This window comes from Eptesicus fuscus, chromosome 15 (genome assembly GCF_027574615.1).
Source record: "Eptesicus fuscus isolate TK198812 chromosome 15, DD_ASM_mEF_20220401, whole genome shotgun sequence".
Taxonomy (NCBI): Eukaryota; Metazoa; Chordata; class Mammalia; order Chiroptera; family Vespertilionidae; genus Eptesicus; species Eptesicus fuscus.
In genome coordinates this window covers 60954704-60979789 of record NC_072487.1, presented here as the reverse complement: position 1 = coordinate 60979789, position 25086 = coordinate 60954704, and the positions used below count along the sequence as shown (strand labels likewise).

Below are 25086 nucleotides of genomic sequence, written 5' to 3'. Positions count from 1 at the left end.
TACCCAGTGTCCTGGCACATAATAGGCACTCAAAAATATTTGTTGACTTTGGGTAGTGAGCACACAACGCAATATATGTATCATAGAAATGTACATTTGAAACCTATATGGTCCTATAAACCAATATCGCCCCAATAAATTGTAAAAATATATTTGTTGAATGGAAAAAAAGGATGAATAAGTAAATGCATGACTGAAGCACCAGGACAAATCATCCCAGTGGGGCAGAGACACCCCATATATGGTGTGATCGGAGGGCGCCCTCAAGAGTCTGCACTCACACACACCAAGGCCCAGAAATCCCCACCAGGACAGTCAAACATGTATTTGGTGAAGACTTTGGGGCACTGAGGGGGAGAAAAAAAGACGCAAAAGGTGAGCAAGCAGTTTTCAAAGGATGCTTTCAATTCCCTGGCCGGTCCGTGTGTGTGTTTTCCTCTACAAAGTGTTTCCAATTACTGTGGCACTCTCGGTATCTGGATCCATCTCCAGTGAATTCCTCTGCAGCTCCTGCCAGACATGTGGGATCAATCAGGCCTTGGGCGCTGGTGCGCTTGCTGCGGGAATGTTGACAGCCTGACAGACGCGCGGGGTTCTGGTGTCATGGAATCTCCTAGCCTTTGGCCGGATCCCGGGAGAAGAACCAGAGGGGGAGGAGAGAGACCGAGGCAGAGATAGAGGCAGGAGAGGGCAGGGGGGAGCGAGACAGAGCGCGAGAGGGAGAGAAGGAGGCAAGCGGGAGATTTTTCTTGACTGCCCCCTTTCCTTCAAACATTTTATAGGCTTCAGGGAGAGAAAGGAGGAGGAGGGGGGTAAAGAGGGCGCGCCGTTTCCTCCCGAGGCCCCCCGCTGCCGGAGGAGTCTGGATTGTGTCCCCAGTGTCAGATGAAAGGGCGGTAAGGCTCCTGGCCGCCGTCCCGCGCCCCGCGCCGCGCACGCCCCTCCACGAGCCCGGCCGCCGAGCGTCTCCGCGCCAGGGTCGCCGCCTGAGCTGCGGGGCAGCCGCTCCGTCTCCAGCGCGATGTGGCCGCGCCTGGCCCTTTGTTGCTGGGGTCTGGCGCTCGTTTCGGGCTGGTCGACCTTTCAGCAGACGTCCCCGTCCCGCAATTTCAGCTTCCGCCTCTTCCCCGAGACCGCCGCGGGGGCCCCGGGGAGGCTGCCCGCGCCGCCCGCGCCCAGCGAGGACGCGCCCGAGAGCAAAGTGGAGCGGCTGGGCCAGGCGTTCCGGCGGCGCGTGCGGCGGCTGCGGGAGCTCAGCGAGCGCCTGGAGCTCGTCTTCCTGGTGGACGAGTCGTCCAGCGTGGGTCAAGCCAACTTCCTCAGCGAGCTCAAGTTCGTCCGCAAGCTGCTGTCCGACTTCCCCGTGGTGCCCACGGCCACGCGCGTGGCCATCGTGACTTTCTCGTCCAAGAACAACGTGGTGCCGCGCGTTGACTACATCTCCTCCCGCCGCGCGCACCAGCACAAGTGCGCCCTGCTCAGCCGCGAGATCCCCGCCATCACCTACCGGGGTGGTGGCACCTACACCAAGGGCGCCTTCCAGCAAGCCGCGGTAAGGCACCCGCCCCTCCGCGGAACCCAGCCCCCGCTTCCCCACTTCCCCACTTCCCCGCTCCCCACATCCCGGGCCCTTCCCACCCACCACCGCCTGCCCAGCTGTTACCTTGGGCAAGCCACAAGCCACCTAAGTCTAGTGTTCCCCTGCACAAAATCAATCAATCATACTACCTTCCTGTTGTTGTGGGGGGTCCCATGGGATAACGGATTTTAAATGCTTGCCTGGATGTCAGGCCGCATTAAGTGGTCATCTTTGAGGACCCCATTGGGAAGGTGTCTTTAAGATGCTGTCCTGTTCACACTTGTAAGAACAGACCGTGCTTCAGCTGGAACAGGTGAGTGTGTCCTATGAAATGTCTCTAAAGATCAGACATGGAGTGCATAGTTCCCCAGTTTTCTTATATACTGTTTATGCTTTCAATATGCATTTCATTGCATACCCTCTGCGACCTTGGCAGGATTCTTAGTATCTGGAAGAGGAAGTCAGGCTTAGATGATGGGCTTTTACAAAATTTAACTTTGACTACAAAGTAATACATATTCAGTTGAAGAAAATTTGGAATATATAGAAGTATTTGACACATAATAGCATGCCAGTGTTTGTGGAAATCGTGAAAAAGAAAGGAGGAAGAGAAAAAAAAAAGCCTGTAATCCCATCACCCTTAAAAAGCCACTGTTTACATAGTGTTGAACATTTGCCCAGTATCACATCTGTACATACTTCTAACCAAATTGGTGTCTGGCTGTGCTGTAGCCTACATTTTTCATTTGTTATATCATGAAGTGCTATACATTTTACTATGTATATAATATAGATATGTTGTTTATCTGTGTTAGTTTCATACTATTTTATTGAATACCTGTGTCATAACTTATTTTACCTGTCACTATTGTTGGACACAGATTTCTTTTATTAGCTGAGTCATAGTAAACACATGTATTTTTGGACCCCTTTTACTCCTTTAGGAAGAATTTCTATAAAGTTTCTGAATGAAAGGATAGGAAAATTTATGAATTTATTGATACATACTGTCCATTCTCCCTTGGAGGGCTGTATAAATGTACATTACCACCAGTACAGTACCACAGCAGTACGTTTGCCACATGGTCACCAATATAACATGTACTATTATTTTTAATATCTTTGCCAATTTGGTAGGAGATTAGAGGTACCATTTTAGCAAAATCATTTTTTTTTAGTTTTACTGAGGATGAACATTTTTCAGTACATTTATTGGGCATTTGTATTTTTTCTGCTCATAAGTTTTGCCCATTTTACAATAATGGAATGCATTTTTTTCCTTAATGATTTGTAGAAGCTCTTTATATAGTAAGACTGGTAACTCTTTTTGTATATGATGTACATGTTTTTCCAGTTTACTGTCTTTCACTTTGGTTCATTGCAGTATTGTTAGATAGATGATTTGAGTTTTTATATATTTAAATCTATCAAACTTTGTTCTTAAGAACCTATATTCGCTTATATTCTTAGAATGGCATTCCCATTTTCCAAATTGTATAAGTAGTTTTCCATTTAACAGTTTAAGTCACCAAAAACTTATTTTAGTGTATAGTATGACAAATATGTCTAATATTACTTTTAATAAATGGTTAACCAGTTGTCTCAGCACCATTTGTTTAATAGCCATTCATCCTTTTCCAATTTAATTGAGTAGCACTTTTATCATACTCTACTTACGGGGAATTTGATTTCCTCCTGGTTTGCTATTAACTTTAGGTTATCTATTATTTTTAAGCTTTGCAGATATGATTTAATTATTATAACTTTATAGTATACTTAAATATCTGGTACTGAAAATTCTCCTTTTTCTCATCTATTTTTAAAAAAATCAACTCTTATGTATTTATTTACTTAATAGAATTTTTAACTCATTTTCACATATTCCAAATGAAACCATCCAGGATTTTAATTTCAATATAAAAATTGTTAACTTGGGGTATTATTTATATTTTACAATAGTAGTCTTTCCACATCAAAAATATGGCTTATCCACTTATAACCAGTTTATACCCTTCAGTAAAGTTATAGATTTCTAATAATTAAGTCCTGCATATATTTTCAAAATTCAGACCTAAATATATTCTATTCAATACTGCAATTATGAATGACATCTTTTCAAATTAAAATTTAAACAATTTTTTTTGTATAGAAACATTGATTTTCTTTACTGTCTTCAGTAGCTGCATGCTTGTTGAAGTCTCTAGTTCATTTGTTTTTCTTTTTTTTAAAATACATTTTATATTACTGAAACTAAGTGTTTATTGTGTAAAATAATCAGAAAAAGTTTCTGAAAGTACACTATAATACTTTGGTACATACCCTTCTTGACTTTTTACAGTTGTCTAGTTAATAAGTATGTTTTTGTGCATGTACACCTATTGTACATACATGATGTATACCAAAAAGGATTGCACTGTACTTCCTCTTTTGTAATTTGATTTTCTTTCCACCATATTTTCAGTCTTTTTCCCATAATAAGAAATACACATCTACTTTATCACTTTTCCATAGTCACACAGAATTCCACTGTAGAATTGTATTTATTTTTATCATGCAATTACTGATTATTATATATTTAGGCCGTTACAAACAATGCTGTGTGACTAACTCTTTGTCCAAGTCTCTAAAAATTTCCTTAATGCAAATTTCTAAAGTGGTAGGTATTATTGCATCAAAGAGTATGCCCATTTTCTAAGGGCTTTGATACATGTGCCAAGTTTCTCTACAGAAAATTGGTAGCAAATTGTACTCTTAGGATCAGTACCTAGACAGAACAGGTTAGTATCATTTAAATATGCCTCCCCAACTTTACATGTAAAAAAAAATTGAGTCACATTAAAAAAAAAAAAAACTCATCTGAGGACATGCTTAGAGAGAGGAAGGGAGAGAGAGAACAACATCATCAATGTGATGTGAGAGAGAAACATTGATCAGTTGCCTTCTGTACATTCTCCAACGGGATCAAACCTGCAACCCAGGTATGTACCCTGACTGGGAATCGAACCCTCAACCTTTCAGTGCATGGGATGACACTTCAATAAACTGAGCCACTCTGGCCGGGCAAGTGAGTCCCATTGTAAGTTGCATTTCTTTACCAGTGAGGCTGAATACATTTTTTTTATATATTATTTGTCATATAGAACTCTTTTTTTGGATACTCATTAAAATATTTTGGGATTATTATCTATTTTTTTATTCGAGGGTGGTTATTTTTCTTACTTATTTGCAAATGCTCTTTAAATCTTCGTAATATCAACCATCTGCTGCTACATACGAGGGAAATATTTTTTCTCGGGGTTTCACTTGCCTTTTAATTTTGTTTGTGATAGCATCTATCCTTTCATCAATCTATTGAATCTAACTTTCTTCTTATCTGTTCATTTCTGGTCTCTTACAAGGTTTGAAAGACTTTTGCCTTTAAAAGCTGAACTAATTCCTGAAAGATGCTCTCTGTTTATCGAAGTAGTTGCGCCAGGCAGGGTTCAGTTCTGCAGACCTGGTTCTCTGTTGGTGTCCACTCCAAGTACTCCTGAGGTCCCCATGGCTGGCCTTCTTCCTGGTGTCTCTGCCCACTCCATCAGAGAAGAGCCTCTGCATCAGGGGAAAACTTGCCATATACTAGCTCCTCTGTTTGGCTTGGCCAGGTTTGTCGGGGGCCTCCGAGTACTGTTGATCCAAAACAGTTAAATGGGTAATGAGTCGGGTACGCACTGCTCGCCTCAAGACCTACTCTGTCTTCAGCTTCCTCCTTCCAAATATTACATCCTGTCTTGGAACGTGGAACTGCCAGCAAGGTTCCCAGTGCCTTTCTTTAGCCTGGATCCATGTGTAATCTAACAAGCGAAGACTTCTCAAAAGTTTGTGTGAACTGAACTTGCCCTGGATTTTATTTTGCTTTTCTCATTTTGGTTGGGTTCTGAGCAGATGCAGCTGGACTCAGTCCCTGTCCAACCTGGAAGCTGACATGTCTTTATTGTAACTTTTCCAAACCTCTCTTGAGCACGCTTAGGAATAATTAAAATACGCTTGGAGAAAATTGATAGAAGATGACCAGTGTTTAGAAATGGCATTGGTGGAGGTTTGAATATGGATTTTTCCATAGAGATCAGGCAAGCTTGTTTCATCGCAGAATCGGTTTGAGAATGGTAAGCTATATACCTAGTTTGGGTCTGAATATGAAACCTTTATATCATGGAAGTGAGGCAGTTCATCAGATTCCCATGTGTAGGCAGAATGCTAATATTGGAACTGACTGTGATCTGGTCTTTAGGTGAAATGGAAAATCATAGGGACATTTTTGAGGTTATTAATTACTTTCTCCAGAAAAATTAGTTTTTCAGATCTTTTCCATTTGAAACTGAATGCCCCTACAATTATGCACAGATACAAACACAGGCAGACAAACATACAAACACATAAAAGTACACAGACACATGCTTGCAGATACACAGTACCCATCACAATTCAGATACCTTACTCCTCTGATGTAAAATCTCAAGATGTAGAGTTTCCTTTACCCATGCGAAATTTACTGTTATCTTTCAGCACATGTGAGAAACTAAAGAAAAGGGATAACTATGTTGCTTTACTTTTTATTTAGTGTCGGGATTGTACCGCTTGATGGGGGGTATATGTGTGGACACTATTATCACACTTTATTTGAATAGATAAACTGCAGTGTAGACCTTTGCTTTTTAGACATCATCCCAGCATTCAGCAAAGGTGCAAAGACTAAAGAATAAATCTGTGGTTGGCAAAGGTTTTTTTTCAGAGACACAATCAATATAATGGGGGAAAGATTTAGCACCTGGAACTTAATTACATGAACAACTTTTACAAAATTAACAGAAAGTACTTCAGGGTTTCCTTCCCAGGGAATGAGTGTTTTGTAATGCCTTATCTTCTTGGCTTTTCTCCCAACATGAATTTATAAATTGCCTTCCTAAACAGCACACTTTATATTGGGCACTATGAATGCTTCTTCCAGGCCCCAGGAAGGAGGAACCGGCAAAGACAGTCACATCCTTCTTGAAGGAGACTCTCTGGCAATCACACAATACTTCCATGTAGCTCTCATTGGAGGAAAATCGGTCTCATCCCAACCTTTAGTTTCATGGATTTATTGCTAAAGAGAAACACAAGGATGGATGCTGAGGAAGTGAGGAGTGGTCCTTGCCATACCAGTGTGTCAGGAAGAACATCTATCTAACCAAGGAAATGTTTGGAAATCCCACTTCATTTCTTCCATCAAGGGCGGTGGCTTGGGCCTGCTCAAGATGGAAGGGCCAGGCTTTGCCTAAGTAAAAAATACCTTAGTCCTTGTGCTATATTATACTCCTTTAGTAAAACTATCCAAGTTCCAGAGCAGTCCACTTCAACTTGGCAACAGAGGCGTCCTATGTTAGTTTCCCAGAAGCCAGAAGCTTCTAAATAACAAGGCATTCACTCCTGAATGAAAGAGTATACCGAGAGTGATGGGGGTAATGCACACTACAAAATAAAATTGATGTTTCCTTGCTAATCACGCAAAGCCACATGACATTTTTCAGGACAACCTGGTTCTTTGGCTTTTCCTGGGTAAGTGCTCAGGTTAGGAGACCTCTGCAGTAAAATGAATTTAGATTGTTCTCTTGCCTGGCTGGTGTGACTTAGTCATTGAGCATCAACCTATGAACCAGAAGGTCACAGTTTGATTCCCAGTCAGGGCACATGCCCGGGTTGTGGGCTGGATCTTCAGTGTGGGGCGTATAGGAGGCAGCTGATCAATGACTCTTATCATTGATGTTTCTATCTCCCTCTCCCTCTCCCTTCCTCTCTGAAAGCAATAAAAAAAATATATATATTTTTTTTTAAAAGGTTGTTCTCTATTTAGGCCATATGAAGAGTAAACTTCTGGCAGAAAGTCTGCTTTACACAGTAACCTGCTGTAGGTTTGGAGGCCAATTGTGAATAGGAATGCTCTGTGAGAGCTGTTGTCCTCCACGTGTGTGGTTACAATATTTCCCTTGACGTGAATGACAGTGGGGAAAAAATCTGTAATATGCGAGTAAGTGCATTATCTTACCAACCTTTATGAAAAGATTTAGAAAGAATTCATCTTCTTTGCTATCTGAGTTTCTCATGAGGTAATTCAAGCAATTGCTGTTTTATTTGCGTAAAGAGTTTTGCAACAGAGATTTTTCAAATCCAGGGCACATTTCTTTCATAGCTCAAGTACGTGTGGAAGCTTTGAACATCAGGATAGGTTATAATTACTAACCTGTTAAATTAGTGATAGCTACCTTCTTTCATGTGAAGATGCCATTCAAAATTAAGGAAATATAACTTCCTAAAAGATTAATATAAACATTTTGAAGAAAGTTTTTTAGCAGGACGTACTACATGATTGAGTCATTTATTAAATAAGGTTTATTATTTAATAAATTGACTTAGTCATTTACAAAGCAAAGTCCAAGGTGGATATTTTTCAAGTTGTAAGTTCCTGATGGATTATATAAAATATATTTTGAGGGTTATGAGTTCTATGCACTATTTTCTTAATTCCTGCTGAAACGCTCCTAATTGCCTTCGTTGTATAAGTCCCACTATACTGTACCTGGTTATTGGATATACTGTTGCTAATGCAGAATACAGATTTAAAAAATCAATGATGATATTGGTGATGGAGAATGTGGCTTTTGCTGCACAGCTTCCTAATACTGACTCTCTAAATGAGAGTGACTGGCCTTCCCAGGAACAGGCAGTGCTGGGCGCATTGGAGCCTGGCTCTGTGAAACAGGCTCTTCTGGGCAGCAAAAGGCCAAAGAGAAGGGGAGAGGGAGGGCTGAGGAAACCCTCCTCTGCAGGGGAAGAGTGAGAAATGAGTGAGAAAAGGAAGTGTAGGGGCTGGAGGATGTAAGGGGACTAGAGGGTATTTCCCCAAAAAGCTAGAAGCAGCAACCACAAGTTCCAACTTCAATCAAATAAAAAATATATCCATCCTGGCATATGTTGTACTCAATAAAATCACATTCTAAAAACTGTTTAATGACATAGTAAATTGTCCAAACGACATATTCAGTGAGCTGAAGCTGTGTGTGTTTACTGTCAGTATGTAAAACTGTATCCATAGAAGTCCAGTTTCATAACATAAAATATATGCACTCAAAATAAGCTGGGAAGAAAATTTTCAAAATGTTAATGGTAGTGATCTACAGGCAGTATATTTACCTATTTAAGTATATCCATTTCTTCTGCTAATAACTAATTTGGAAAATGTATTGCCTACTAGGAAGTGAAGCATTGCTGTCTACCTGAGCAGGTGATTGAAGACATATCTTTGGGGCACCTGAAGGAATGGTCTCCAGAATAACAATCCTTTTACATCTCAGGTTTTATCTTAAATATTCCTGAGAACTTTGGAATTCTATTCCACAATACAGCTCTGTTTAGGAAATAAAATGATGCTTTAGTTTCTTATCAGGAAATTGAAATGAAACAATTTCAACCTTTTTTTGTCCAATGCCAAGGGCTTTAGCATTGAGTCCTCCAGGATGTGAAAAATGTGTGCTGGGAAATCACTGACCCCCTAGCCCATGGTACTCACTCTCCTCTCTTCTAGTGTCACACTGGTTCTTGAGAATCCAGAGTCACATAAAAAAATTGCGCGATCACGCAGACACACACACACACACTGCACACAGTTGGTAGTGGTTGTTTCACTGCTTGCCAGGCTACCTGTGGGTATTCACTGAGGAGAGGAGCCCAGACAGCTGGCCAGGAGGAGACACAGAGGCTGCAGAGGGTGGAAGTAACTGACTCTATCACCTTGATAAGAGGTCAGGAGAACATGGCTTCCTTTGGCTGGTCTCACAGAGAGCGATGCTGACCCAGTGGTTTCTCAGTCTCTCTCACTCTCCCTGGTAATACTCATCAGAGACCAATCTTGGGGAAGAAAGATGTGCTCTAACCCACTGATGTTATCACATGTAAATGAAATAATTGCCGTAAAGGACCCATTTCTACAATTAATTCATCTGTAGCATTCAAGCTTCATTTCTTAGTGTGATTTTTGTCCTCAGCAGTAAAAGGCAGCCTCTTTGCTGTTGTTGATCGAGAAAGTTCAGGCACATCCCAATGTGTTGTTTGATAGTGTATTTTGATATCAGCATCTCTTTCAACTAGGCTCACTCATTTTGACTTACACCATTTGAGTCATACCTGCAAGTAAGGCCTCATTTTAATCCAATTTTATAGGCTTTACCTTTCCAGATGAATCTAATATGGACTTTGAAAGAAATTAAGCAATTTTCATTTGTTTATTTGTTTGTGTTTTTCACAGTGCTATTCCCAGCCAAGATTTCTCTCTTTTTAGTCACTATTTCCTACAAAATATGCATGCCTGGCTTTTAAACGTTGCTCCAAAAGTGATGGCTTCAGGCAGTTATTGTTGGAATGTCCTAGCAATAAAGATACCAAAGTGTAGGCTGTTTGTATCTAATCAGCAGTAAAAGTTTGCATGTTAAATACTCATCTGTAACAGGATGTTATATGTGACTTCCTCTGTTGCCCCAGACTTGGCACCAGGACCCATGGCTTCAACTGAGAAGCACTGAGTAGCGCACATTTAAAGAGAGCCGCCAACAACTGAGACTGTGCATTCCCTCTGAGGTCACAGACAATGTGCAGAACAGGCCCCACCCATCATCCTACTCTAGTTTGTACCACCCCATGTCTGGGGAGCAAGAGGCAGAGACAGAAACAGAGCAGACATTGGGATCTCTGGGGAGAGCAGTGCTCATACTGAAGGGTGAATCCCTCCCGAATCTCCAAGAGAGCTTTCCTCTTCCAGCAGCTAAGCAGTGGGAGACCAGCTATCTCTATACTGGTTGGCAGTTTTTTGGGGGCGGAAGACTTGGTTTGCCCCTGTGCCTATTTAATGGAGATAAAGCCAGCCAGGACAGGGCCAGTGTCCCACTTTGGATTTTTCTAGAAGCAGAGCCTAAGATGAGGATTCAAGTCCAAGTACTTTATTTGGGAGGTGATCCCACTAAACATTGATAGGACAATGAGACAAGAGAACCAAGAGCAGAAAAAGTAACTGGTGGTTAACCCCAAGGGGGAAGACGGGAAACCAGTCTAGAATTCAAACTTTAGAATTATGACAACTGAGAGGGATTTGGGATTATTTAGAGACTAACTTCCATCAGTCACTGTTGAGAGTTGCTCTCTAGAGGGTATTCACTCTCTGTCACTCCCACCTCCCCTTCAAGTGGATGGAATGTTCTCTAGGCACCCCCCCCCCAAAAAAAAAGTCCTCAGACAAAGAGGCACAGATGCTGGGATATGGGGATGGGGGCATCATCAGTGTATGCTGTTGTAGGCAGAAAGGGGGAAGCCTGCACTACCAACTTTTGGTTTTCCATGTGTGAAGGAGAACCATGGGAAATAACAAATGTATCGCCCACTAAGCGGGACAGCTCCAGGAGTAAGAAGTTGTGTGTCCTGCTAGACATGGGATCTGAGAAAGTTGGTAAATTCTCCAAAGAACACACACATGGACCAGCATTGAGTAGTCCACAAACACAGAGAGCACCAGTGACTTTTCCCCATTTCCTTTCACTTTTTGCTCTTTTGAAATTTTCTCCTTTATAGTTTCAAGGCATAGGACCCAATATCAGAATTTAGTAGACAGAAGTGTAGTTATTTCAGAATCTGTATTCATGTATTTGCTATTTTCCCAAAGTGTTTATTAATACTGTGGAGAAATAGTTAATTAGATAAGGAAACTGGGTACATAGCTCTTTCATAGCACTTATTGTTCAGGTGAAGTCTGTTTCCCCTCTGCTTGTTGAGGGTAGAGATCAAATCTTATTTGACTTTCTATTTGCTACAAGACCTAGAAATGGGTATTCATTATAACTTTAGAGTTCTTGAAAAGATATATGTTTAATTATTTAGTGTTTTTATTTTAGTATAGCATTGTACTTCTCCGATTTCTTTTCTAACTAAAACAAGAATAGTTATAACATCTTCTCAAAGGACTATTCAGTGAATGCTTGACTTTTTAAATGATAGATTATAACAGGGGTGAATAGTAATTCACACTTCAGACCACTTTTTCCTGGGGGAAATATAAAATATTGAGTAGAATCTCAGATAGGTGTGAATCCCTGCCTCCCCCCTCCCCCCCCTAGTGTGTTCAGAGGGAATCTGCAGACATCTGTTTTCAATAATGTCCCCTCTCCATGTTATCGTCAGCGCTGTTCTTTAACCACTCATAATGCTATCCTCCCAACAGCACAGCATCAAGTAGGTACTGTTCTGTTCCTCTCCCCAGGACATTATCACCCCCTTCGTGGCTCAGATAGAGTTGTGTGGTTATTGGTTATAGGTCACAATTTTCCCGAATCCCCTGTCCTATCTTCTCAACCTCTGCAAAGATGATGACCTGTTTTAATTCACAGCTCAGACTAACATGTTGAATTTTATTATAATTGGTTTACCCATTTGACAGACATATTCTAGAAATGTGTTAAAAGTTCCTTGAACTCATCCTGATAATGGTAATGAGTAATTACTACTTGTCGGGTACCACTCTAAGCATTTTCCCTATATGAATTCATTAAATATTTGCAGCAGAGCCCTGACTGGTTTGACTCAGTGGATAGAGCTTCAGCCGGCGAACTGAAGGGTCCCGGGTTTGATTCCAGTCAAGGGCCTGTACCTTGGTTGCGGGCACATCCCCACTAGGGGGTGTGCAGGAGGCAGCTGATCAATGTTTCTCTCTCACTGATGCTTCTAACTCTATCCCTCTCCCTTCCTCTTTGTAAAAAATCAATAAAATTTAAAAAAGATTTAAAAAATATATTTGCATGCAGCAGAAAAACCTGCTTAGTTAGGTTATTGTTATTATCTGCAAAGTACAGATGAGGAAACTGAGGCACAAGAAATGTAAGTAACTTGACCGAAGTTACACTGCTGGTAAGTCAAGGTACTAGAATTCAAATTCAGACAGCCTGGACCAAAGTCTAAATTCTTAACCACCTTGAAATACTGCCTCTGTGCTATATTGTCAGAAGATCTAGTAGATGCAAGACCCACTGATACATACTCATTAGTGAAGTCCACTGAAAAGGCACGAGGCAGAGAGGGCAGCCATGAGCCAGACGTAGGTATGTAGATGACTAAGCAGAAGGCCAAATGGAACAGTCATAGGACTAAGACATTTGGAGATTGTTAATTTGAATAGACACCCTTTAAAGTAGTTAATAATCCCAAGTGATCACCCTTATCTTTCACTCCTCTATACAATCAATCTGGGGAATTCTCACATGTCATTTTATGCAGCATAATTGCATTGGCTAGCACCCACCTCCCCCGCCACACACACACACATCACCTCATGTACCTTAACAGATGTATCTACCAATCATTGCAAATACCAAGCCACTGAAGAAACTGGTCATACCTTCTCCTTGCTACACATCTGGCTTCTCATTTACCTAGTTTCTGAATTCTTAGATTCCTTTAATCCAAGATCAATACTCAACCTCAGACCCTTTATTAAAATAGAAATATGACTCAAATAAAATCAGTTTTTCTAGTCTAGGTACATCTAGTCTCTGTCTCAAAATATAAGCCAGTGTAAACTTAAGTTTATAAATTTATATGCCAGACCTCAGTATAAAACTTGGTCTTACACCTTAATTCAGTTTATCCTAATCTGGGAAACTCAGTATTCCCCTCCATCATAATATTCTTCTTTTTTCCATATGCCATCCCATTTCACAGAAGAAGAAAAATATCTTCTTATGAGAATTTTAGTAGTTTCTTCATGTAAAAACAAAACAAAACTCTTTTTAGCAATCAGCTCTATGGTCATTAATGCTTAGAAAAATATTTTGTCAAGTACTTGAGCTGATGAACTAGATTTATTTAATACCCAATACATATTTAAGAAACAATGTCACTATTTTAAGTGTAAGTGTGTAATTAAATTGTAAGAATGGGTTAATTAAACAGAGACTATATTATATTCAAAAGTATTTTAAAAGTCAACACCTTTGAATGACAACATATATAAATATTACTAGAGTCATTGATTGATAACTTAAGCATATAATATATATGATAAATAGTCTAATCTCTGAAAACTCAACCATTAATCATTTGGGGTTTAAAAGATATGAAATGCAGTTTTTTCTCCATAATGGTAATTGATGTGGTCATTCATATAATCTAAAATACAAAACAAGAAAAGAAAAACAAGCCAAACTCCAAATCTCATTTATTTGGAATGCTAATAAATGTCACAATTAAATGTGTTTTTTATAAATTTACAATAACTATAAAAAATAAAATACACGATAAGTTCATGAACTTAAAATCTCCCCTCAACTCTCACGCATATGTGAATACAATTGATTTGAAATATATCCGACTTTTGGAGAGTTTTAGAGCTATGTTGTTGCTGAAACTCAAATATTTGCAATATAATGATTTGATTCTCTGTATCTTGCATGTATTCTAAACTCCTGCTAAACTTTTTCTTCATAGTTACTCTTAAAATACCTTGTAAAAAGAAATAATTTATTTAACAGCTTTGAATTATAAATTGCATGAATATTATTTTACTTGCATTCTCCCAGCCTCGACATCATGTTTCCTGGTATTTGGCACTTTTTTGGGAACACAATTTGACCTGATAAATTTCCAAAACAATTTTTCTACTGGATAAGTGTAGACATAGCATTAAATTCTTTCTTTTCTTTGAAGCTCTTTTCTCCTATAGTCCATGTCTGTCAACAGCCACTTTCACTGAGAGCAGTTTCTTCCTAAACTGCTTGCTCACCCATGGGTGTCATCCTTTTCTATGTGGATTGAGGTGGCAATGCAGAGATTCAGATGGATCACTTATATCCATTTTCCTGGAATCTGGACTAGGGCACAAAGAGTTCTGAGTGGGTAGTTTGGATTGTAGTTTTGTTTTGCTTTGGGAGGAGGGATGTTTTTTGCCAGTAGGTAGGGAATATAGTGTTACAACTGCACAGAAACCAGAGAAATCCTATCAATGCAAGGAGTGAATGAAGACGTGCAGACCGAAGCTGAGAAAAGGAAACAGATGGAAGGCTGGAGGGAGTAACCACTATGTTCCTGTGCTTTGGTTGTTCCTATTTCAGTCCCTCTTGAAGCTCAGTTCTTCTTTCCACTCCTTGGAAGATATTTCTATATGTTCCCAAAATATCTCCCACTTTGGTTAAGCTAATTAAGTAGATATGTTTCTTGCCTTATTATGTTGCCTAGACTTCCCACCTAGAAGTGATGGTGCATTCTTGGCTTGTTCCTGAATTTAGTGAGAATGCTTCAAGCATGATTTTGCCCATTGGTTTATGATAGCTCTCTTTGTCACATTGAGTGGCTCTCTATCCTTTGCCTAAGTCAGTGGTCGGCAAACTCATTAGTCAACAGAGCCAAATATCAACAGTACAACGATTGAAATTTCTTTTGAGAGCCAAAATTTTTAAGTTTTCTTCTAACACCATGTCTTCAAAATAGACTCGCCCAGGCCATGGTATTTTGTGGAAGAGCCACACTCAAGGGGCCAAAGAGCCGCATGTGGCTCTCGAGCCGCAGTTTGCCCACCACGGGCCTAAGTGATTTACAAAACTAGTATCCAAATATCATCTGATATTATTTTACTTACTTTTTCCTTTGACCTCTTGATGTGAAGCATATGAATAAATTTTCATCTTTGACTTTATGAGCTAACTGCCACTTGGTCATATTGTGTAGGCATTGAGCATGTCAACTGAAATAATTTTATATATTTATTCATAACAATATCAATAGTGCCTTTGTTATCTTGTAGTAAATCAGCAGTTTTTTTTAATAGTGATATGTCAGTTAGCCCTCGTTAATTTTTGTTTGACTTTTTGCTATCCAGATCTTCTTTACTCCTTGCATGTTTATAGAATGGGAGATGGAATTTGGCATTATTAGAAAGTTGATTTGTCTTTTGCATGTTTGTTCTGTTGTGTTTTTGTAGTCTGGGTTAAGTCTGCTACTCATCAATTCCTGTGCACACCATTTCACAATTTGATGTACTGTCCCTATGGGTTCATTTCAAAATGATCTGTGTCCATGTTTAATAACTAAAGCATGTATGTGGGTGGAAAATTCTGCATATAAATCTGAGATTAAGTTCTTTTTTGACCCTCTGGTTCCTCTGTGATTTGGCTAGACTGTAATAAATAGCCTAAATGTTACTTGAGCCAACTTTTTTTTTCACTCTCGAATTTCAGTCTATGAAGCTTGAGTAAATACTTAAAATAAATGAGACATACTAAGTATGATTGATTTGATGTTAAAGTATTAATAAGAAACCTTAGTAATGACAAAAATACTCTTCCCAGTTGTATATTTGCCATTGTTCTATTTTTTGCTTGTTTCATTAACATTTTTATTGTAGCATCAAATACAGTAATGAAAAATCCCTAGGACAGTGCCTGGTATATAATAGAGGGTCAATACAGATTTAGTGAAACAAGTTTAAATATTATATTTATGAGAATTTTCATTCCGCAATTGTAGAACAGGACTCACTGTAACAACAATGTTGAGCCTAAATTTATTGGTTTATTCTGCATGTTGGACATATAGCTAGTGGAAATTAAGACATTTGTTTATTCTTTCATCCACTATTTCAGAGTTGTTTTTGTTAACCAATAGAGTGAAAATATTAGGGTCAATCCTTGCAGTATAGTATCTTGCAATCTAATTTGAGATACAGCCAGATATATATGCATTAACTATAATTATGATGGGATTAGCATAATGCAATGTAGTGGATGCTATTGGCGATGATTTAGTATTTTCTGCATAGCAGAAGAATTTAGGATAGCTTCAAAAAGGAGATGAACTTTGATCTTGATTATGAGGAACTGGTAAAAAGAGGGGGTAGACATATGGGCAGATGAGAAAGAATTGTTCAGAATTTCCAGGCAGACCCCGTGGGTTTCAACCTAGTTCGCAGTGACATGGCTAAACGCACAAAGGTCAGAATTATCAGTCAATATGAGGAAAAGGGGGGAAATAACCTTCCACCTGGCTTCCTGGAAAATTTTCTGCTAAAAACAATTGAGTGTAAGATACAGATATAAGGTTCAATAATTCACTATGAAAAACAGCCCTACATCCTAGGAAGTGTTTGTTATATACACTTAAGTAAATAAAACATTGAAGTGGAGATGAGATATGAGGAGATAAATAAAGGAGTGAAAGGACAGCAGAACTGGCTGAGAAGCTCAAAGGAATACAGAGAACTGTGTACAATGAAGAAGGATTTTAATGTCATCATAGGAAACGTCCAGACCTATAGAGAATTTTTATGAGTTTGAGCCAAAAAGGACAACAGATGCCAGGAGTGAAAATCTCCAGGGATTGAGAAAATGTTCCTGAGAATGGCAGTTTTGAAGCTTATCTTATACATTAGAATCAAGGAGGAGATATAAGCAGGGTTATAGAATATCGTTTGTGGTAGGTTAAAGGGGTGGGAGAAAGCAAAGGGGGAAAAAAATCTCTAAAATTGGACAAAAGGCAAAGCAGAGAGACAAATAGTTCTTTCACATTGGTGGGTATAGGTTAGTGAATTAACATTTACAGCACATAGAGATGGTGCATGGGCAACAAGATAGCAATGAGAGGACCGTGGTCACATACTCTGGTGCTGGCCGTTGTGCCTTGGAATAGGAGATTACTCTGACATTTCAAAGGTATGTTAATTTTAGATGCAAAATAGACAGGCTCACTTAAGTAAAGATGGACCTTTGTCAAGGAAGCTACAGGCCCAGGATATCACTGCCCTCTATGACCTGCTTTTACTTAGGAATTTCTATGTTCAGACCATCCATGTTGTTCAGACCTTCGCTCTCTGAGTTTGTAGGGCCTGTCATCTGGTCTCCCCTGCGCTTGTTGGGTTCAGTACGTGGCCCCTCTTTCATCCACAGTAGCAAGGGAAATAAATGCAATGCCAAGATTAATTCTTCGTTAGAGGGAAAAGAACCAGCACTGCATAAAACCAAACACTGACATGGAAGAAAAACTTGAGACATTTCCACCAAATCCAGAAGGAAGGAAGATGAGATAAAAATGAAAAAAAGGAATAGAATATATGAAGTCCAGGCAATGAGGAGCCAACAGAGGCATACATAACTTCTTTTCCCAGAAATACAATTCAAAAATATTAAACAATAAACAGTCCTTAAACTGGAGACTATTTGACTATTCAAATTAAAATACTAACTAACAGACAAAGCTTGGTGAGATTTTAGAATTTGAAGGATGAGACAAGTATTATATGTATCTTATGGTGCCTTGTTTATAGTTATTGTTTCCTAACAAAGAAAAAGTGGAAAACAAGTTGGAACCCTGGCATCACTTACTAGTTTTCTAGTTCCCTGGAGGAAAATGGCTCTGATATAATCACAGTAGGTGACAGTTCATGGCGTCCAATTTTTATTTTTATTTTTATTTTTTAATTTCTTTATTGATTATGGTATCACATAATTGTCCTCATCCCCCCCAATTCCCATCCCAAACCCCTCCCCACGTATGCCCCCCACCCCCCTGTTGTCCGTGACCACTGGTTAGGCTTATATGCATGCATACAAGTCCTTTGGTTGATCTCTCTCCCTCCTTCCCCTCACCCTCCCCTACCTTCCCTCTGAGGTTTGACAATCTGATCGATGCCTCCCTATCTCCGGGTCTGTTTTTGTTCATCAGTTTATGTTGTTCATTATTTCCCCTAGATGCGTGAGATCATGTGATACAAGAAATACACTTATAAGAACCGAAAATGAGACAAGCCATAATGGTTATGCTGAGAGGCAAATGAATCAGTCTGTAGTGAGTTTCTTTCTGGGCCAACAGTTCTTTTGAGTCCCAAATTCAATGTCGAACAGTTCCTTATGTGTACATGTCAGCAATGATATTTCAGTTCTGGATGGTGGACAAATGGTGGTGATGCAGGTCCGACTGTCTCTGGTTTGGTCCTGGGCATCCTTCAGCGACGCACAGCTGTCTGCTAGTATGGCAAGGCGTCGTCAGTGTCTTCCATCTCTGAACTGTTTCTCTTCTGTCTTCATGGCTGGAGCAGTCCTGTCAATTCCTCTCTGTTGCAGGAATCCACGTGGTCTTGGAGTTGTTTTCTGAAAATATACAAACATATTCTCGACCAAAGGTTAATAAAGGAATAGGTTCATAGGTCATCTTTTTAAAAATTGGACGCCATGTCCAATTTTTAAAAAGATGACCTATGAGCCTGTCTAGCGTGGCTCAGTGGTAGAGCGTTGACCTATGAACCAGAAGGTCATGGTTCAATTCCTGGTCAGGACATACTAGTATGCCTGGGTTGCGGTCTCCATCCCTGGTGTGGGGCAGGCAGGAGGCAGCTGATCGATGATTCACTCTTATCATTGATGTTTCTAAGACTCTCCTTCTCCCTTCCTCTCTGAAATCAATAAAAATATATTTTAAAAATATAAAAAATAAAAGATGACCTATGAAGTTCTCTGTCTTGAGTTATCCTCACTCAAGGTTGGCAGTTTATCATGGCTGAGGTTGGGTTGCGCTTGGAATTATATCCACATGTATTTAATTACCGGAGCCCAAGGGCAAATATTGTCCCCAAGTCAGATATTTTGTGACCTCTATTTTTCTTTCAAGACCGTTTTTCAAAATAGTTCTCTTGTGGCCTGACTTTTGGGGGGAAAGGGGGAGGGTTGCAGTCTTGTGTAATGGTGATGGATCTCGGGTGTTAGAACGATGTTACACAATCTTGCATTTTTATCATTCTAATGACTATTGCTGGACAAGGGGAGCTTACTTCCCTGCCAGAGATTTATACAAGCTAATCAGAGGCTTGATACAATACAGATGGCGATAACCTTTTACCATACAAAGTTCACGTTGAGTTTTTCTTTGGCAGCAAAGGGTTTGCCTCATTCAATATCCTGGACCAAAAAAATTCTACTTCTTAAATGCCTTACAGAGTATAGCAGATGATGTAAACTATTTCAGGAACACTGCAAGGAGAATCACGTGCGAGGCCTCCGCCACATTCCACAGAAGTTACCACAGACCTATTTGCTTCTTAGAACTGTGGGATGGAAAATGTTGTGTGTTTTTTATGTTTTTTATTCAAGTACAATAAAGCACAAAGATTGGGGAGGGGGACAGATGATTTTCAGTAAGTTCTTCACTCCTTCTCTGAAGGACATTCCAAACCCAGATCTTGTGTAATTCTTTGCTTGAACTACTAGTCCTGCTATTCTTACTATTTTAAGCTTAATATATTGCCTTGCCAACAGATGTAATGGTTCCTGTAAAAATTCACCCATTCCCCACAAGAAGAGAAGAAAAATAGAATCACACCTTAAAGTGTTGTTTATGTAAGGAGCAGTACAGCAAGAAATCCCTGCTAAATCCTTTTCCTGGATGTGAGGAATGTTATTGAAAATGAACTAAGATTAATATTACAAGATATAATTTGTTCATGTCAGGACAATAAAGGCACAAAAAGGAAACATTTTGGTACAAGCTGTACAAAACACAGTGCGTGTGTATGTATGCACACACACACACAGATATTTCATACATTCCTACTGCTCACTCAAGGCCAACCTGAGTTAACATGAGTTACGTAACTCTTGGTAGCGTATCCCAGAGTTCATCCATTCCACCCATTCATGGATTAGTTCATTGAATAAATCTTGATGAGCACATGCTAGTACTCTAGGCCAGGTACTGTCAAGAATAGCATACTGGGGTGAAAAACAATTGACTTGCTCTTTCTCCTTTCCATCAACATTCCCACTTGTTCAGTGTCTTGTTTACAGTGAACTGCCATGGTTTTGCTGGAGGGAAGAGTAATCAAAATGAGCAAAAGCTTAGGGGAGTTGAGTTATGATTTCAGAGTGGAACAACTCAGAAAGAAAGAGTTTATAGCTTAGTCAAGAGCACGAATGTTGTAAACACAACCTGCCACATCTTGGAGCGCTGGAGCTAGGAGGTCTCCTTTGAATGCTGACACACAACTTTTGGGACAAATAAAGTAATATCTAGCTTCATGCCATCCATAACAGATGGTTGAATTTTTCCTTAGAGGTGGTACTGAATGAAAAAGAGTGTGTGTGTGTGTGTGTGTGTGTGTGTGTGTGTGTGTGTGTTTTAGTCCATTCCAATTGCTAGGGCTTTTGCCTAGGGTGTGTACTAACTGAAAATGTTTATACCAGTAAATATATATATATACATATATATACATATACACACATACACACACACACACATATACATATGTATATGTGTATGTGTGTATGTATATATATGCATATGAATATATGTATATGTATATATTCCTATACATATATATATATACTTCATACTTTTCAAGCCCCATTCCAATTCTTATTTTTATTAATACTCAAATTATCCTTTATTCAACTAGAAGGAGTTTCAGATAGTTTCTGGTTCTCTTTGGTATGCCCTTAGTAGCCTTTAATAGTCATGTAGTAGGCTTTTGAGAAGGAGTGGGGTGAAGTATTTGACTGTTTCTTCTCAATTGCTGGCTTTCCAAATGTTCCCCAGAGTCATTTTTTTTTAGTTTAATTTGCCTTTAAATTCAGATTTAATGGTTTTATCTCTAGCTCACAAATACTAACAAATTTGGTAAGGATTTTTTATTAGAATCAATACCTAATGATCATATATTTATGAAACATGCTTTCTATAAGCATGACTTTTGTAATCTTAAGAGAATCTGGATCTTATGGCTGAATCTGTCCCTTAAAGTGAATTGAGACAAAGTTATTATTTAAATTATATCATCACTTTTAACTTTAACAAAATCTAGGATATCATTGCCGTTCTTCCAGACTACTTTCTGAATGTAGTGTTTCTTGAATTACTACCTAATAAGCATTGAATGCCTTCTAAAAACTTGCCAGAAAATATACTCTGGCACTTTATTACCTTTCTTATCCAACTATAATGAAAAGCAATAAGAGGCCATTTAGCTACAATGCCAGACTCACCCCTGGGTTCTTTGTGCCTTTTCAGTTTGATGTTACAAAGCATCAGTGGCAATAAATAGATGCCTTTTTCAAAAGTTCCATTTCTTTTATCTATAGAGAAGGAATAGCATATAACATTTATAAAGCAGAACTCACTCATCCTAAAATAATAAAGCCCAAGTGTCAGGTTGAGTAAATCAGTATTTTCTCATGAAGATAGGACACCACCACCAACAGCTGATTTTGTGCTAATACTGGGTGGTCCCAGTAAGGAAGTTGAAGTATTGAATCCATTCTACAATATTGGAGGAGCAGTGGAAAAACAAATATCGAAGGCAGGCTGGCCATTATTAACTCTGAAAAACACATATTCACTTACATTTTCCTCTGGTTAGGCTTTTAGTGTATGATCATGAGGTGGAGGGAGATAGACAAATAGACAGGTGATTATACTTGGAAGTAGATTCATGGGACTCAGATTTGGTTCATGTTTTGAGAGCTTGAAAATTAAAAAAAAAAAGTTTAACAATAGTGATACTATTAATAAAAATTCATTCCATAAACACTTGCTGTTCTTCATTAGCGAGGTCCATGGGAGTGCTGCTGCTGAGACATTTTAAATGCCTCTAAGGTTTATTGTGGTTCTGCGAGACCCTTGTAGGCTCTAGTATGTGCATATTTCTCTGTGATCAATGTTCCTTCCCCCATTCAAGTGAAATGCTAATGATCGTCACAAACACTATTTTTTTAAATACATTTTTTATTTATTTTTAGAGAGGAAGGAGAGGGAGAGAAAGATAGAAACATCAATAATGAGAGAGAATCATTGATTGGCTGCCTCCTGCACGCCCCCTACTGGGGATCGAGCCTGCAATCCAGGCATGTGTCCTGACCAGAATCGAATGGTGACCTCCTGGGTCATAGGTCAACGCTCAACCACTGAGCCATGCCAGCTGGGCTCAAACACTATTTTACATAAGAAGGGACACAGTTAGTAGGTCAATTCACTACAGACTCATGCTAACTTTCTCTCTTTCATTACAGCAAATTCTTCATCATTCTAGAGAAAATGCGACAAAAGTTATATTTCTCATCACCGATGGCTATTCCAATGGGGGAGATCCTAGGCCAGTTGCAGCAATGCTGCGAGATTTTGGAGTGGAGATCTTCACTTTTGGCATATGGCAAGGCAACATTCGAGAACTGAATGACATGGCTTCTCCCCCAAAGGAGGAGCACTGCTACCTGCTCCACAGTTTTGAAGAATTTGAGGCTTTAGCTCGCCGGGCATTGCACGAAGGTAATGGAAACCTAATGGCATAGGATGATGCATTTAAATGGGGTTTCTGTATCTCTTACTGCTTGAAACCCACTAGAGAGTAATATCAAACCCTATGAAGTCCTCACCAAGCATGATGCACAGGTGTCCTTGGTGTGTTATGAGGTATGTTGAACTTCATACACAGAGATGGCATTCTGAACTTGCAACAATAGTATCTGTTTTGTTTTTTAACAGCTGTGATATATTTTCACTAAAATATCCATATGCTCCCACCAGGAACCGTTAGAATCAATGGAATGCATTTAGGTGTGTGTCGAGGCCACACACAGAGTGGGAAGCCTTGACTTAGATCTCATTTACAGTTACCCGGAGAGATGAAGTAAACATTCAGAGATATGCCTAGTGAACCTTACCAGAATGTTTCCAGAAATACACATGAAGATATTGGGACAGTAAAATGCTTAACGCATACTTCTTGACCTGACAGTTTGAAGATACATGAGCTACGTAGAAGCTGAAGACCATTGCCCCAACAGAGAATAAGATCAGCAAATCCATTCATTTGAACTCTTTGTACACATTTATAAAGATGTTTAGTTGTATGGGTTAAGTTAGATGAACTTCCAGGCAAAACATGGGCATGGGTCTTGGTGAGCCACAAGAGAAAGTGTAGACTGAGGAAATAACAGGAGATCTGGCCTCAGACCGAACCCATGTGGCAAATTAGCATGTTCCTGGCAGGTATCCGTGCGAAAGATTCGCTTTGATGGGAAATCACGGCATCATGAGATTTTAAGCAATTAGGGATGTTTATAATAAGCAGATCAGCCCCACTGTCATTCCAAGGGACGAGTCCAGGGCAAGACCTCAGGCTAGCTGTGGACACAGCAAAAAATCCCACTTAGCCATCCACTAGCTGAGTGGCTTTTGGCAAATGATTTCACTTCTGAACTCCTTAACTTTCTTCTTATAAACTAGGGAATGAGAATAGTACCTACTATATCAGATTACTGCAAAATTTAAATGGGTTAATGCATATGAAATGATTCCTAATGATACTGAGGGCCTGTGATACTAAGCCCTCAATAACTATCCTTTTTTATTACCTTAAGCAATTTATCTAACATCTATGAGTTTCAGTTTCCTCTATTTTTAAAATCCTGTAATATATAACATAATTTTATTAGGAGGATTGCATAAACTATTTAAAATTTCATCAAGGATAGTGTTCAGCACATGGCAGTTCAGTCACTGGGGGTTTTCTTCATGTCTCTTTTACATAAAACTTAATGATTTACTTAAAGTTGAGAGGCAAACCAGATCCTCCTTCTATTCAACTTGTGTGGTACCGTTATTTAAATCTTTAATCCAATGACTATACAAGTGGTGGAATTAATCCTTTAGTCAGTAGCTCACAGCAACACCCTTATGCAGCCGTCAGGATTGTAGTTCATGTATTTGGACAAGGATTTTGGAAACACTGAAGCAGAGGAGCACCGCTGGTGGGGACCGACTGCCTTACTTCCTGCCGCATCTGGAGATTCCTCCCCGAAGTACTTAATATCTGCCTGACCCCGCATGGCCTCCAGAACTTGTGATGAGGTCCCGGACTGAAATAACTGGCTGAAACAAATCCCCAGTCTGTAGTAGTGCAAGTAACACAATTTCATTTTTGGGTGGAAGTGGGGAGCAGTTGGGAATTAGATATGAAAAGATATTTTCTTCAGCTTGCACTTACATCTTCGTAACTAGAGCTGTAGCATTCAACCGTTAATTCATTTTTTATTACCCTCTGTCGTGGGTAGATCTGCCTTCTGGGAGTTTCATTCAAGAGGATATGTCCTATTGCTCACATCTGTGCGAAGCCGGCAGAGACTGCTGTGACCGGATGGCAAGCTGCAAATGTGGGACACACACAGGTCAATTTGAATGCGTCTGTGAAAAGGGATATTACGGGGAAGGTCTACAGTATGAGTGCACAGGTGAGTCTCCAGTTTGTGTCTAACCCTCAGTTGTCTGTTGCCATGTAAACAATGATCCCAAAACTCCAAGGTTTCAGTACTTATTACTCATGAGTCAGCTAGACAGCTCTTTCGGTCTCAGCGTGTCAACTCATGCATCTGCCATGAGCTGTGAGTTGGGTAGGCTGCGTGGCTGATCTTAGCTGGGTTCTCTTA

General features: G+C 39.6%; 1 protein-coding gene across 1 annotated transcript in view; it reads left to right on the top strand.

Annotated features, from left to right (window-relative positions):
* The first annotated feature begins 1021 nt into the window (after positions 1 to 1021).
* SVEP1 (sushi, von Willebrand factor type A, EGF and pentraxin domain containing 1) overlaps positions 1022 to 25086 on the top strand; it is a 140399-nt gene continuing 116334 nt past the window's right edge. Inside the window, exons 1-3 of the mRNA XM_054726757.1 lie at positions 1022 to 1552; positions 22672 to 22927; positions 24715 to 24891. Coding sequence (XP_054582732.1) covers positions 1022 to 1552; positions 22672 to 22927; positions 24715 to 24891 — 964 coding nt within the window. The remainder of the gene's footprint in view (positions 1553 to 22671; positions 22928 to 24714; positions 24892 to 25086) is intronic.